Source organism: Ictidomys tridecemlineatus, chromosome 3, assembly GCF_052094955.1.
Source record: "Ictidomys tridecemlineatus isolate mIctTri1 chromosome 3, mIctTri1.hap1, whole genome shotgun sequence".
NCBI classification, from domain to species: Eukaryota; Metazoa; Chordata; class Mammalia; order Rodentia; family Sciuridae; genus Ictidomys; species Ictidomys tridecemlineatus.
In genome coordinates this window covers 22,237,226-22,253,852 of record NC_135479.1, presented here as the reverse complement: position 1 = coordinate 22,253,852, position 16,627 = coordinate 22,237,226, and the positions used below count along the sequence as shown (strand labels likewise).

At 42.3% G+C, this 16,627-nt stretch overlaps 1 protein-coding gene across 1 annotated transcript in view; it reads right to left on the bottom strand.

The window, feature by feature from the left end:
* Nucleotides 1-213: 213 nt before the first annotated feature.
* Ikzf3 (IKAROS family zinc finger 3) overlaps nt 214-16,627 on the bottom strand; it is a 60,602-nt gene continuing 44,188 nt past the window's right edge. Inside the window, exon 6 of the mRNA XM_005321788.4 lies at nt 214-6,576. Within this exon, the coding sequence (XP_005321845.2) occupies nt 5,873-6,576 (704 nt within the window). The 3' untranslated portion in view covers nt 214-5,872. The remainder of the gene's footprint in view (nt 6,577-16,627) is intronic.

The window sequence follows — 16,627 nt, the reverse complement described above, 5'->3', positions numbered from 1 at the left end:
GCCAGAGGAGGGCTCAGGATATAACTCAGTAGTTAGAGCTCTTGCCTAGCATGTGTGAGACCCTGTGTTTGGTCCCCATTAGGGCCAAAAAAAAGGGGGGGGGAAGAGAGAAATAGCCAGAGGGGTTAAATTAAGGAAACATTCCTTGGGGCAGAATGAAACCCTTCCATTTTCTGACAGCAGCACCCACAAATGACAGGCATGCACCAGGACTAATTTTAAACACACCAGAATTTTTTTTTATTTTTTCAGTGTAAAAAGTGAACACGGTAAAGAAACATTGACAGCACAGCAGGGCTGTTTCATACGCGATGTTGCACACATGTTCTGCTGGGATCAGCATGGCTAGCTCAAAGCAGGCTTTGGACAGTCCTTTTTTAATATTTATTTTTTTTGTTTTAGGTGGAAACAACATCTTTATTTTTTATTTTTATGTGGTGCTGAGGATCCAACCCAGTGCCTCATGCATGCTAGGCAAGCACTCTACCACTGAGCCACGACCCCAGCCCCTGTGGACAGTCTTTACAGAGGAGGGGGCACTTTACAGTGCTCCAAATGGTTGGATTCTGGGAAAAACTCCAGAGGAAGGGAAAAAAAGCTTCTACTGGGTAGGGGGCATTTCTGAGAAATAAAGATGGGAGGGAGAGGCTGTGAGCACAAGCCAAATGGAAACTGCTAAGCAAGGGCTCCCGGCCCTGCTCCTGGCGGTAAGGCCACTCTGAGCCCCAAACCTCCTGTGTTCCTTCCTCGTCATTCTGCAGACCAGGGTCATGCACAGACCACACGTGTGGTGGCTTTGGCAACCAGACATTTAAAATAAGCTATGGTTTTTCCAGTAGCCAAAATGATCCTTCCCCAAAGCTCATAGACTGAGAACCTGAGCATGCAAAACCACAGTCTGGGTGAAGACATGTCTACTTTTTAAATGACCTGCTAATTCTTTGCAACCCACAGTACTTTGGTTTCTGTGAACCCACAGAAGCTGGCCCACCTCGTAGGGCCTTGTCTGCTAACCTGGAAAAGTCCTTTTAAAAATGAGTCATTAGCAATGGGATCAGTCATTTTTAAGGCTGCCCCATTTTCCTAGCATGTTAAAATGTGTGTTCTCAGTCTCTTCAGAAGGGAAAGCAGCAAAACCACACTTAATTCAGAATGTGAAACAGGCCCCGTGGATGTATTGCAAGGGCTCGGAAAGAGGCGGCCGGCACTGTGGGGCCACTCTCCAGGCTTCCTGGAGTGGGGTCAATGGAGTTGAAGCTCAAAGACAGTGAGGGAGCAAAGCTATTCTAGTTTCCTGGGTGCATCACCATGAAGCATCCATAGCATGTGGTTAACTGACACTGGTTCCAAGGTTCAGCACAGTCTCTATTCTGATGCCCTAGAACAATGTGAAGGAAACTGTTACACATCAGTTACCTTCATTTGCAATGAGATTACTATTATGGCTCTAGTAGGGTCTTGGGATATTTTTCATGTCTTTAAATCCAGACTCAGTACATATAGCAGAAAATTTACAATCATCCAACATAACCCATCCCCACCCCTCTGTCCCAAACAAAATAAAACAAAACAAACAAGTAGAACTAATCCATAGACAAAATTACATCAACCTCACAACACCTCTGAAAGGTAGATATTGTGGTGTCCTTACATTTTTAATTAAAACATTAATTCCAATTTCAAATAACAACATAATCAATGTCAATGTATAAGATAGTCCATTATTATAATAATCAGAGGGAACTTGCATCAAATTTCTTCAAAGTGCAAAAACCTGTTATTGATAGCATGGATGGGTATAGACTATCTACAGCTTTTGTTACTTTTTTGAGCTCACACAAGTTCTGGAAATAAAACTTCTAGACTCAGAATTCTAAGTCCACAGTCCTTAGAGCCAGGAGTACTCAACCCTGGGTTCATTGTTACTACTCGGGACCATTCCATCCTGTGACCTTACAAAACAGTCCATTTCCTAGAGTGGTCTAGCCTTTGTCCTCATTTTAGGCACTAAAATACCAAGTCATTTTGCTCATCCTACTTATGTCTATAGAGATTTCCAGAACTATACTTTCTGTGTGAACATAAGAATAGTTTTCAATTCTTTGAGGGATAAGAGATATATCACTCATAGTGCTTATCTTTTTTGCTCTTGATGCTGTTTTTTTTAGGAGAGAATTTTCACCACTCCCCTTTCTTTTCTTGAGCTCACAAGTCCTCATTCTGAGAGTTTGAGTCCTCAAAGATGTCAAAGCTCTTTCACAAATCTTAAGTGTCCCTGAATTTCCAAAGCTCTACTAGAGATCCATATGCCTTCTCTCAGTAGAGTGCAGCTTAAAGTTAGGCCTTCAGAGAAACATTGTCATGATGGTCTTACTGCCTGCTTTGAGACATGTCTCAGAAATATGCTTGCTTTGTCTATTTTTGTGCTGGGGATGGAACCCAGCACCTTGCTAGGCAAGTGGTCTACCACTGTGCTATATCCCAGGCCAAAAGAACTGCTTTTCCCCTAAAACCTTTAAATCTCATCTTCAACAGAGGGGATAAAGAAGCAGAGGAGGGAAGAGAATAGCCATACAGATGCTACTTGGAAAACAGTTAATAATACGGTGTTTCAATTAGTTAAGATTTTTGTGTTTTCAAACATTTTCCTTTGCAAAAGAAATTTGAGGTCATTTTCTTTCTGGGACCCTGTGAATATGGGCCTAGAAAAATGGTAAGTGCTCCATTTATAAGGTAAGAAATTTTGTCATTGGTAAAGTCAGAAGCTGAGTCAGGAACAGCTCAGAATGAATAGCAAAGCTAAGATTAGCTGGCTTATCAGTGCCACTCAATGACTTCTTGGAAGAGTGACTTAAGGTATCTACAGACGGGTGGATTTATCAGTACTTCTCTCTCCTCTGGTGGTGGTGGCGAAGGGTGATGGGAGAGACACTTCTGTTTAGTTCTCTGCCAGGAGGAAGGGCCTGTGCAACACTTCAAATTGTGTTAGCATTTGGAGATCCTGTTCTGTTCTTTTTCGATCCTCACCTCAACTCTGCATCTTGGCTGCAAAGGGAGCTTTTTGTTGGTGTGGTTGGTCCCCAGATTGTGGCCTCCTTAGTATGGGGTGGGAGCCTATCTACAGGAGCCTAGTAGGAAAGGAAGGAGAAAGACTAAGCTCCTGCTCAGGGCCTCTACTTAAGAAACTCGATATGCTTCCTGAAACTGCCCCCAGGACTTCACTGCCCAACAGCGGTGGAAGCAATCCTGACCCTTCTCTCCAGGCGTCTCCCCTCAGCCTCACCCCAGTGAGGGTGGTGTTAGTAAAAGGAGTGCTTGTGCAGAAGGAAGTGTTTCCGTGGGTGGTGGTAACCACTGCATACCACTGGTTTCACCTTCAAGACTTAAGAACATGCAGCTCCACATACACATTTTCTCTGGAGTCAATGGGAACCCACTGAGGCTCAGGATGCTACCTTGGAGGTACAGGCTTTGTGTCACCCCACTCAGAAGAATGCAAGTCATTCAGTGAGTCCATTAGTCATAGGACAAAGGAGGGTCGGACCTGTAGAGACCCCAGGCTGGTAGAATGGGCCTTAGTTTACCATCTTGAGATGCAAAAGTTGGTCTCTTCAGCAGGACTGAACAGTCATCTGGTGGGAATACTTTCCTTCCCCAGCTTTCTTTCCTACTAGTCCCTGCTTCCCAATTCTCTTCTCTTGTCCCCCAAAGAGTCAACAGGATGTGTGATATTTCAAGCATATAATAAGCAGCTCCTCTTTCACAATGGGTGTATGTGATCTGGCAGAGCTTGGAGCCGAGTGTTGCAGAAATACAGTGATGTACTGAAGACTACACACCAAAATACACCTAGCCCTTTAGCGGAAAGCTCAAACATATTGGGAATGTTGCCATGGAATTTCATAACCACCCCTTTTTCCCCCTGAGACAGACGCCATGCTACAAAGAAGGATAAGCCATTTGTGCAGTCTGAGGTGGAACATTTTAATTACTGGCAGCACATAAATGAGTTGAGTTAGAGCCGAATGCATAAGCCCTTTAGAAATTAAAACGCTAATCTACCAGGAATTCGGAATTCTTGGCTCTGGTAGAAATGTTCATAAAGCTGGCTCTTAATTTGTAAATAGGCTCCATGAAGTTGTCCCTGGAAGCAGAATTTATTTTCCCTAACACAAGTTCTTAAAAAAGAAAAAGAAAAAAAAAAAAAAAAGAAAGAAAGAAAGAAAGAAAGAAAGGCTTTGGCAAGAAGCTGCAGGTGCCAATTTGTGTATACACTTTGGGCAAGATCAAAATACCCTCCTGTTTTTTGTTTCTCCTCACCATCTTTTTCACATTCACAACTGGGGTGGTTTAAGAAAAAAGTTAATGCACTAACATTTTCACACCCAAGAAATCTGAAACACATTTTCATATACAGACTCTTCTACTTAATACTCATATATTAAGAAGTTTAAAGAATAATTTGTGGTTACTGCATTATAACATATAAATTAAGCTAGAAGGAACCATTGAGAAAGTCTAAATCCAACTTATTTTATGGTTGAAGAAACTTTGTTTTAAGAGTTAAATGATTTGTTCAAAGTCACAAACTAATTAGTGGCAAATACAGGGTTAGTAAACAGGTTTGGTGACCCCTAGTCCACTGCTGTACAAATTATCATAGCACTTCTCTTCGATAGCTGGATGACCAGTAATCACAACAAAGATGACTGATAAATCTGGAGAAGCTGTATTAGACTTTCAGAGATTTTCATGGAATACCAGTGGCTCCATTTAAAATGGGGGAAAAGAGAGTCTACACCTGCCTGATCAAGGAGAACCTGTCAGTAGAGGTGCCCTGGCTCACCCCATCTCCAAGTTCAGCTCTGAACTAAATAACCAATATGGCGTCCATCACTGACTCCCCTCCTGAGGAGAGGAGGAGGCTAAGCCTTATGTTTTCGAACCTTGTTTTTGTGTGTGTGTGGAAAAAAAAATCATTTTCAAGTTTGCTTTGGGTCTGTCCTCTAATGCTCCATGAAGGGAAATGAACTTTTAGGTAGCTGCTGGGTTCTTTTCCCTGTTGGTGCGCTAAACCATTTCACTTCAGACCCTGCCGCGCCAATCTTGATCAATGGAAATGGATGCCATCATCCTCAGTGGACAACTTTCTGGAGTTTAAATGATGTTTATATTTAAAACCATCAGTTCTTTTGGTACAGAATTTCTCCTGTAGACAACTGGATTATCCTAAAGTGGCTCAGCTTTTCACTGGTGACGAAAGGAGAAAGGGAAGAAGCAAAAGTGTCAACAAATGACCATTTGCTTATGTGATAGGAGATGCGTCTGATGCTCTGAGATCAGGGCCTTTAGTTACTGGTAACAGTTCTTTTCCTTACTCTTGGACTATAACTTGAGATGGGGAGATTATATCCTAACCCTTTAGTCTTGTGTTAAGAGCAGAAGGGCAAGGCCAGCTGGTCAGTTCTTCCTCTTCATGGAGTTGGGCAAAGGATTAAAAGGCTTTTCAATATGTGACTGATATATCTCAGAAAAAATCTATTGCAGCACAACTGAGGGACTGTTCTGACCGGGAAACAGACTTCAACGGATGGCCTGTTCTATTGCTGCAAAATATGATGACAAAATACTTCTTTGGCTTTTAAATTCCTTAAAATTCAACTGATGGTAAAACAAAGGTTTCACAAAAGTAAAAAGAAGATTTGCAGACAATGTCTGAATGAAGACAGGGTTTCTCTGACTATCCATGTGAAACTTGACCCTACTAAAAATGGTGTGGAAAGGAGTGTGGATCTGAGAACAACCTGTTAGAGTAGGGTTATCAGTTTTTAAAAATGAGATTGAATCCTTAGTGCAATCTCTGTACTGATGTTCATTTCAACATGGCTCTGTGTTCTCCTCTCGCTATATGAGACGAGAACTCATATCGATCATGGCTTCGATATCCACACATGTTACACTCAAAAGGGTCACGGAAGCCATGGCAACCCATGTGAATGGTGAACATCACATAATCCAGGAAGAGGACGCGGCAATGGTCACACCGAAACACATCCATCACCTCCCCTTCTTTGTTGATCACTTTGATGGAGTCTCTTGGGCAGATGGGAGGGGGCTTGAGGAGTTCATAAGAGCGGGGGACCTCCTTCAGCAGTGGCATCCCACTGCGGGCCCGGGGAAGGACCATGTGATTTTGTTGATAGATGTGATTCTGGCGTTCTTCGTGGTTGCTGTCAGTGTCCGTAGAGTCATGGCCACTATTGTTGGGGGAGAGGCCTCTTTCAGAAGGCAGATTCTTCTCTGGCAGGTGGATGTTCTTCTTATCCAACTCTTGGGGGGCACCATTAGGCATCTCAGCCCGGGTGAGGGCTATGGGGTACATGCTGCTGATAACTGGAACCATCTCAGAGGTGGGGGCAGGTGGTGTCTGGACTAAGGGGCGCAGGGCTTCAGCCCCAAGATAGCTGATAGCATTGTTGATGGCTTGGTCCATCATCCGGGTCTGTATCATCTCATTCTCCTTCTCATACATGTAGCTGGAATTATAATTGACATCAAAACAGTGGCGCTTCTCACCTGGAACAAAGGAAAGGAAGGCTTACAAAGGGCATGTAGCCAAGACAGACGGGGATGACATTATTTTCCAGAGTCCTCAAAAAACGAGAAAAGGTATGTTCAAGAACACCCAGCCCTGGTGGCTTGTTTCCACAGAGAGTGGAAGCCTCAAGGGATGCTGTTTGCCATTTACACATTTGGACAGTAAAAATAAACTCAGCGAGCAAAAGGAGGAGGCAGAGATGTCACCAGGCAGAGGCTGCATCCTGAGGAATGCCCACTGGAAAGAAAAGGAGGAAAAGAGGCTGAAGACACTATGACAGGCTTAGAGGGGAGAGAGCGACCATTGAGCAGGGGCTTGGGCTGCTCAACTTCCATTGTGTGAAGTTGTAAGTGCCCCCAACTCCCAGACTCTCATTTAGCTTATTTTTCTGTTTGTAATGTTAGGGGATGCTCAGTGATCAGCCGCAGTAGCTTTAAAAATAGCTACAGAGACAGAGAAAATAGCCCCCAAGACTCCAACTTCCTACTCCCTAGTTCACCAGCCACCCACTGGACTCAGATTGAAGTAAAAGAGCTTCAGATGCAGGCAGCCCTACAAATGCCTTCTTAAGGAGTGAACCACATCTTTGTCTCTTTACTAAAATGTGGTGTTCTTCTTTACTTGAAAGATGTATCCTAGATACACATGGGATCCTTAGGACCTATCTCACACTTAGCTGAAGTCATTTATTTGTTGTGGTCACCCTCTCCCACTTCTAATCATGTCAAATTGCTGAGAAATTCTGAAAATGGAGTGAGTTGCCCGCAGGGCATGTGGGTGTTGTGTGTTAGAAAACAGAGAGAGGCTCTCTGGTCAAGGAGGAGGCAGCGGGGGCTGGGGATGTGGCTCAAGCGGTAGCGCGCTCGCCTGGCATGCGTGCGGCCCGGGTTCGATCCTCAGCACCACATACCAACAAAGATGTTGTGTCTGCCGAGAACTAATAAATAAATATTAAAAATTTCTCTCTCTCTCTCTCCTCTCTCATTTAAAAAAAAAAAAAAAAGGAGGAGGCAGGGACCGTGTGTGCAGCAGTGGAGGATGTGATGGTACAAGTGGCCTGGAGAGGGAAGAGAGAGCATGGATGATGAGAGGGGGTGGGCTCAGGCCACTTGGCTGACGTTGGGTTCTTGAGAGATTTGCTGAGCCCTCTCCTTCTCTTCTATGCCATTTCTAGGCATGTTGATGTTCCAAAATTTGTCTTTAAACAGAAAAGGCTTAAGTAATGAAAGAAAGAAAGTAACACCAGAAGAAAACAAAAAGATCAGGAGAAACAGTTTCTTTTCTTGAGGCATTTCCAATGTAGGGGGAGAGAAATGAGACATGTATATATGAAATTGGAGACAAATTACAGGATAAAAAGTTTGAAAGGGCTGTTTTGCTCTAGGAGAAATTTGATTTTATTTTAAATGTCACCGTTAAGGCATTTAAGCACAGGAGTAACATGTCTTCTGTAATAAGGACTAAAAGGCAACATACAGGCGAAGTCAAGACAGTAAGAATTTCCAAAGTACTTGGGGGAGGGAAAGCATTCTTGGAAAATCTGAATTTTGAGAAGGGTCTTGATGAACTGGTAGGATTTAGATTATCTGAGGAATAAGGGAGGACATACTAGTTGGGGGACAGCAGAAATGAAGGCAGGATGGTGGCACTGTGCAGGACACTCTGAGGGAAGAGTGAGAGAGTCTGGCTAAAGATATGGCAAGAAGTGCAAAATAAAGTATCTCTCAAACTGCACTTTCCCCTCACACACTGCACAGAGTAGCATGGACTGTTTGACTCCAATTCCATCAGTTATTATTTGCATGATCTTGTGTGAAATGGACACAGTGATCATAACTACCTTGTTGGGATTACTGGAAAGTGCTGAGAACAGCAACTGGCACACAAAAGACACTTGGTAAATGCCAGAGTTTTAAATATTTTTTCCATTTCCTTAAGTTTGAAACAGTTTGTTTTTTCTGTTATAAAAAATGTAAAGGGCTGGGCACAGTGGTACATGCCTGTAATCCCAGTGGCTTGGGAGGCTGAGGCAGGAGGATCGGGAGTTCAAAGCCAGCCCCAGCAAAGGTAAAGCATAAAGCAACTCAGTGAGACCCTGTCTCTAAATTTAAAAATCCAAAATAGGGCTTGGGATGTGGCTCAGTGGTCAAGTGCCCCTGAGTTCAATCCCCAGTACCCACCCTAAGTAAATAAATAAATAAGTAAAATGTAAAAAAAAATTAAAGGGAACTTTATATTACTAACAAATGGAAAACTAGAATCTTTGCTGCAAATAGCAGGTGTAACTGTGAAAAACAAAGACAATGTAAGAGCAATTTATTAAATTATGATTAGATACTATGAATACTTGGACACTAAGATCCTTTCTCTTGGTTAAAAACAGAGATTGGGTTGGGGTTGTGGCTCAGTGGTAGAGCGCTTGCCTTGCACGTGGGGGACCCTGAGTTCGATCCTTAGCATCACATATAAAAAAAAGTGAAATGGAGGTATTGTGTCCAACTACAACAGAAAAATAAATATTAAAAAAAAAACAGAGATTACTGGCTCTGTGCATTGGTGCCTGCCTGTAATGCCAGCACTTTGGGAGGCTGAGGCACAAGGATCAAGAGTTCAAAGCCGGCCTCAGCAACTTAGCAAGCCCTGTCTCTACATAAAAAATTAAAAGGGCTGGGATGTGGCTCAGTGATAAAATACCCTGGGTTCAATTCTTGGTTTAAAAAAGCCAAAACAAAAAGCAAAAACCCAGAAAGTACCAAGTGAGAGATTAGTATTAAAGACAAATAGGATCTAATTAAATCTAAATATTCTCCTTGGTATAAACAATCTCCTTGGAGATTGAAAGAAATCTAAAAAGAGAATTATTTTCTCAATCAAGGTTTTAAAATGCCCTGTGAGCTTCTTGTCAGTTTACATTGTGTGTGTATATATTTATATATATAAACATTTCTTTTTTAGTTTTTGATGGGAACATCATCTTAATTTTATTTTTATGTGGTGCTAAGGATCGAACCCAGTGCCCCGTGCATGCCAGGCTAGCGTGCTACTGCTTGAGCCACATCCCCAGCCCTACACTGTATATTTTGGGAAACATTGAAAAATAACAACAAAACAAAATATGGTGGGGCTAAATGACCGGTGTTCTGGTGACCAACCATAGGGTTCTGGGTGACCAACCATAGGGTGTTGATGTAAACAAACAACAAATGGCTGCGTGCCCTTGAGGGACAGAGGCTTCAGTCATTGATAGAGCAATGTGTGAGATGGACCAGAAATTGAAGCCAGAAAGGCTAGCTAAAAGACCTACTCGAACCAAATGGATCTGTCCTGTGTCCACACTACCTTAAGGCCAAGCTGATAATTTCCAGACAAAAACCTAAGAGGGAAAAAAAAAATATGTGAAGAAAAGTACCCTACCCTGACTACTCAATGAGAAGTGACAGAAAATTATGCCTTTGCCAAAGTAAACAATGGTTCCTATTTTCAAGTCCCAGATTGGATGTACCTTTGTTGAGGCTGACTGGAAGAAAGACACTGCAAGCACAAAAGCCAGCTGAAGTCACAAACGTTCATTCTCTTGAAAGTGACACAAGAGTGATGAACTTTGGTTTCTTAGCTTTTCAGAGTTTTGATGATTTCCCAGTGTGGCCTGCTCTGCCAAACTCCCTAAATACCAGGATTCCTCTTGAATCTCTCTTTTTTTTCCCACCTAACAGAGAGGCTCCAGAAAGTTTCCCGGGTGGGGCGTATCACAAACTATTTTCATCCTTTCTCCCAGGAGTCTGCTTTTTTTACCCAGGCCTACAATTTCACAATCTATACCACCCGCGGCATATATCAGAACACGAGATGAGTGCTGAAGCTGCAAGAGGCCAAACATTAAGAGGAAAATAACCCCCTGGATGAGTGGAAATATGTGACTGAGTTCTGTGGTTAATGCAGACCATTGTTCATTGTTAAGAGGGGAGGGCTCAGATCTTCACGTGCAGCTTGCAATCATCGGATCCCCTCATCTACGAGTTACCGTAACTTGAGCAGTGCAGATGATTATCAGTCACCTGTAGACACGATGACTCAATGTGTATGAAACTCTGAAGGGGTAAGCTACAGTAATTGAAAAGCCAACAGCTCACGTTTCTTTAGTAACACACTCATAAAAAAGGTTAGTCAAACCACAAGAGTATAACTGCTTCCAAAGCTGCTCAGAGCCTCTAGTCCAGCTTCTAGTCAAAATCACACCACACCTTTGAATGATTCATGATACCAGCTTCAGGCTGAATAGAGGTTTTCTTCCAACGAAAATACAAAGGGTAACAGTGAGTCCTAAGTTTAGAAACTCAGGCTGCCTGGTTGGGCCATTTCCTCCCCATGATTCTTTTTTTTCTTTAGTACTGGAGATTAAGCACAGGGCCTAGCACATGCTAGGCAAGTGCTCCAGCCCTTTTAATTTTTTTTCCTTTGAGACAGGGTCTTGCTAAGTTGCCCGCAGTAGACTCAAACTTGCAATCCTCCTGCCTTCTTAGTTGCTGGGATTTATAGCCATGTGCCACCACACCTGGCCCCTGGTGATTCTTTCTAAAGGTGTCAAGCTCTGGTATCCAGGCTTTGGTAACTCTAAACTGAGTAATCCCCAGGCATGAATTGATGCAATGTAGTGAGGGCATATGGTTGTTGGCTTCTAACTGCCATCTTAGAAACGGAGAATCAGACTGAGCATGTGGATTCAGACTTCGGTATTCAGAGTTGATGGTCAAGTTCTACTACCTAATCCATTTACTTCTGGCCCTTAGGCTTCACTGTACCCAACAGGGTACCTTAATGAATACAATAACATAGCTATGTTTTTTTGTTTTGTTTTGTTTTTTGTTTTTTGGTGGTACTGAGGGTTGAACCCAGGGCCTTGAGAATGTGAGGCAAGCACTCTACTGACTGAGCTATATCCTCAGCCCCAACAACAGCTACTTTTAATTAAAGTCTTATTGTATACACAGTGCTGTACTAGATTCTCTGTACTCTCATTTTATCACCCTTTAGGGGTTGATACCTTTTAATCTGTGGATTATTATCTTTTAATCAGATGAAGAACCAAAGGCATGAACAGGTTGATTCACTTTTCAAGGCTGCCCAATTTTGGTGAATAGAGAACTGGGATGCAATCCAAGAGTTCACGTCTTAGCTCGTGTTGCAGTATTAACTCCTGTTTCCCTAACACTTGCCCATGAGGCCCAGTCACATCACTGGCAGCAACTTCAGATGCTCTGCTGGGGACCACATTTTGTGGCTGTAGAAGTCACTGCTGGGGTGGTTACCACAGCAGCAGGAGAGGGGGTTACTGGCAGCAACTGTATTTTTTTCCCACATGGACCAGTGCATACATTCAAAGTGTTCCTTGATGCATAGATTTGTGATGTCCATCAAATGCTTAATGGAATGCCTGGCATACACTAAGCACTCAAAAACTGACAGAACTATTATGATTGTTGTTGCTATTATTATTTGCTTAGCACCATGTTGGTGCTTTGAGGAATACAAACATAACTGCAATTCAGTAGATGGGATGCAGAATTTACACAATTTCATTTCAAGACAGCATCCCTAAAGCTAGCCAAATGATAAAAAAAGAAGAAGGTGGCCAAGAAAGTGGAGGGAGAAAACTATAGACTGCTTTTCAAATACACTACATACAACATGAAGCAAATATAAATCTATTCTTTTCTTTATGCTTTGTAATCAGAGGCAGTAGTGGTGATGGTGCTGGAGACTGTCTTTGTATGTAAGGAGAGAACAGCACCGGAGTGGGCAGAGGACCAGTGGTGGGTGGGTGTGGACAATGCATTTTTTTTTTTTTTTTTGGTACCGGGGATTGAACTCAGAAATGCTTTACATACCGAACCATTTTTATTTTTATTTTTTATTTGGAGATAGTTTCTCCTCCTGCTTTATCCTCCCAAGTCACTGGGAGGATAAGGCAGGCAAGTGCTACCATACCCAGCTTGACAATGTATACTTGTGTGTGTGTATATATGTGTTGGGGATCAAACCCAGTGTCTCACACATGCCAGGCAAGTACTCTTCCACAGAGCCACATCCCCATGCCTAACAATGTGTACTTTTAAGGGCAGCTTCCAGGCAGGACATCCAGACCAAGAGCCTGGAAAGAACTAATAGGCACAAGTGGGAAAGAAGCAGGGTGCAGTGGCACACACCTATAATCCCAGCGACTCTGAATGCTAAGGTCAGGGGATTACAGTGTGAGGTCAACCTCAGCAATTTAGCAGGACCCTGTCTCAAAATTAAAAAAAAAAATTTAAAAAAGGGGCTAGGAGTGTAGCTCAGTGCTAGACAGCCCCCAGGGAAGAGGAAGAGGAGGAGAGGAGGAGGAGGAGGAGGAGGAGAAAAGGAGGAAGAAGAAGAAGAAGGGAAAAGAGTACAGAGAAGTGGGGTATGTCCCTGTGACTAAAGCAAAGGCCTAGCAGTTAGCTGAAATGATGAAATTAGAAAAGGTAAACTAGAGACAGATTGTGGGAGGCTCAGACAGTTTGTGGAAGGCCTGACCCAGTGGGATGGATTTTATTTCACTGTTGGAGCATTGAGAGTTATTTTTAAAGAAGGAGGTAAAATGACTTGGCCTTCAGAAAAATAACACAAGTCCAATGCAGTCACCATGATGAAGTAATGGGAAACACTCAGGTTTTCTTTTCTTTCTTTCTTTCTTTTTTTTTTTTTCAGTACCAGAGATTGAACCCAGGGCCTCACACATGCTAGGCAAGCACCCTACCACTGAGCTACATCCCAAGCCTTTAGGTTTTCTTTAAGTTTTTCAAGTCACTTTAATGTGTTTGCTGTTACTGAATATAATTTCCCACATGTGTTCTCACTTATTGTTACTGCAAGCACATGTCAAATATAAATAAAGAAAGAAAAAATAAAAAAGTCAGGTAAAAAGAAATGGAATATCCAACAGTTGTGATAGTTCTGGTCTCAATAGAAATGAGACTAAAATTACTAACACTCTTCTAGGAGGAGAACAGAACAAGCAGCAGCAGGAGGAGGAGCAAGAACAAAAAACCTGTGAGGGTGGCAGTGACGAGACTTGAGCTGGGGACCACATTTTGTGGCTGTAGAAGTCACTGTCCTCCATAAGATAGCATAAGGTAGTTGGATGTCATCTTTCCTGACAGAGTCACGGGAGAAGATAGTCCTTTTCTCAAGCAGACGCACTGTCAGGACAAATCAACTGCCATCTTCTAGGGGTCTCCCTTTACCAACTTTCAATGAGTTGAAAGTTGGCTCACTAAGGCCCCCACTGGCACACAACATGCAATGCTCTGTGACCCCTCGAGGAAGGCTGCGGATATGACATCTCATAGACTCAGGTTTGGCCCCGCTATGCTACCATCAGCTGTGTCTCCCCAACTCTTTGGTCCCCCCTCCCTCCTGGGTCAAACAGCAGGTTCCTAATACTTCTAAATGGTGATGATACTGTAATGCTTATGGAATGATGGACATCAAGCTTTTGGGAAGGAGTGGAAGGGGGTTCTGCTTTTAGACACAGGTATTAAAACTGCTTCCTGTTGCTCTGCTAACCAAAGCAAGTAATTTCTCATTAGTCACTTCTCAGGGAGAATCAGTGGTGTTTGCTAAAGTGTCAAAACCTCACTAACAAACACATTTACCATGGCTGAGGGAGAGCTTTATCCATGCTCTTTTCAACATAAAAAATTTAATAAACTAATACATAAAACTTTTTAAAATAAGGAGATGCTGTGGTAGTGCCTGTAGTCTGAATCATATATCTGTTTGGGGGGAAAGAATGAAAACAAGGAAGAAGGAAATGCAGACATGTAGTCATTTTCCTCTTCCCTCCAGGATAGAAATCTGGCCTCCATTTTTGAGCCAAGTACTTAAGATTGGCCTAATTTGGAGTCTAGCCAAGCAAATTCATAATAGGACAACAACAGTGAGAGAAAGGCAATCTCCTGGAAGGGTTAGGAGGCTAAAAGTAAGCTCCTGGTGTCCTTTCAAAAGAACTAAACTGTTCTGATGTCATAAAGATGTTGTTTTCTGAAGGATGTGTGTCAATGTATTTCCTATTAGACACAAAGTGATACAAGATTTCTTGAGGATTTCTTTTTTTAAGTTTTAATTTTCTCTTGGTTGGGCAATTTGATTTTACTCTTACCTGTTAATAATAGAGTTTTCATGTTTCCAAACATACTTAAGACAATCTAATAGGTCCCTCTTCTTCAGATCATCTCTTAATAGATAAAAAATGCTACCTACTGGTAATCATCTCTAGCCTGCTGGGAAAGTTGCAGGCTGACCTGATGGTATAATTTCACCTTTGCCCTCACAGTTCAACAGGTCGAGGAAGCCGAGGCTGGTCTGAGAGCAGTGCAGCCGTCAGCAAGGATTAAAAGGGGTGACTCATTCTGGCTTCACACCTCCCCCATTGCCATTTCCCTGGCAGCTGAGCATTTTCAGAAAATGGTGCCTTGGAGAGGAAATGTAGGAGAGGGAAGAGGGGAAAGATTAGTCCCACGTGTTCTATGTCACTCCATCTCTGACACTGCATAGATAATGTTCTTTTCCCTTCCTGTGACATCACTACTTTTTGTCACAAAGGCTATTTCAATTAAATGATTCAGGGGGTTCTCCAGAAAAAAAAAATCTCTCAAACAATAGTTTAGGATATAAATTAATGCTAGAAGATTAGAACAGTGCTCAGGAACAAGAACACCGTGTATCTGACAGGAGTCTGATGAATAAAGGACATAAGAGCAAACAAATAAGAGATACCTGGTGCCCTGAGTAAAATATATGAATGGTGAGTTAGTACTACTGTTTTTCTTTTCTTTTTTTAGATTCTCAGATTAAATAATATCTTCCTAAATTTTTCTTTTCAAACTTTAAAGGCTGAAAGTATAGTTCTGGGATAGAGCATTTACCTAGCATGCTTGAGGCCCTGGGGTCAATCCCCAACACCGTGAAAAACACAACAACAACAACAAAATTCCAACAAAACACCTTCAAACATGAGATATGGTTCATGACATGAACCCCCATCTATATAGGAAAGAAATTACCTGAGGTCATACACAGGCCCTATAATACAAAGCGGTATTCCTAAATGTTGTCTTAGATTTCTTCTCTAAGTCATGCCACAGACTTGTAGATGAGAGAGGCCTTCATGATCATTTCATTACCTATTCGGTCTTTCCATTTCACAGTTGAGTGAACAGCAAGGTTATATGATTTGTCTAAACATACACAGTTAAGAAATTATAGGTCTAGAATGGAGCCTGGGTCTTCTGACTTCTAATCTGGCTTTTCTGATTGAGCTGTATCAGAATTTACCAACCAACCAACAATGTCCCCGGTTATTCTGGGACCTGAAGCCCTGAACTTGTCACCTAAGCTGAAATCAACAGCTCACTTTACTCAGTTTCTGATTCTAGCACTGAGTAGAAATCAGCACCTTCAGAGTCAGCAGCATCTCCTGTGAGACTGGAGGTGAAGGAGCAAAAATGCTACCTGTCAAATGGTGAGAAACAAATGGGATGGATCCCTGAGATGACGAGCAGAACCCTGTGGACCCCACACAGGAAACAAGCTGTGTTTTTTAACCCATGAAAATACCAAAGCAGGCTGAAGCTGTTGTTCAGTGGCAGAGTGCTCACCTGGCATGTGTGAGGCACTGGGTTCGATACTTAGCACCACATAAAAATAAATAAAGGCCTGCTGTCCACCTACAACTAATAAAAAAAATTTTAAAAAAGAAAATACCAAAAGCAACTTTTATTTTAGTAAATAGGGCTTTAGCTCAACTATACATTTAGGGCAGCTATGAGAACTAGGTGTCCTCTCTCAAATTTTAGTTCTCTTGGATCAACAGGCATTGGCTAAAACTGGATTAAAATTAAGATGATTTACATGGGGTTTCCTTGCTTACTTCTCCCCCAAGTCCCTCTCCATACCAGCTTCAGCCATTACTGGAGTTAAAAACTTTCCCCAAATTAAAATACACTCATG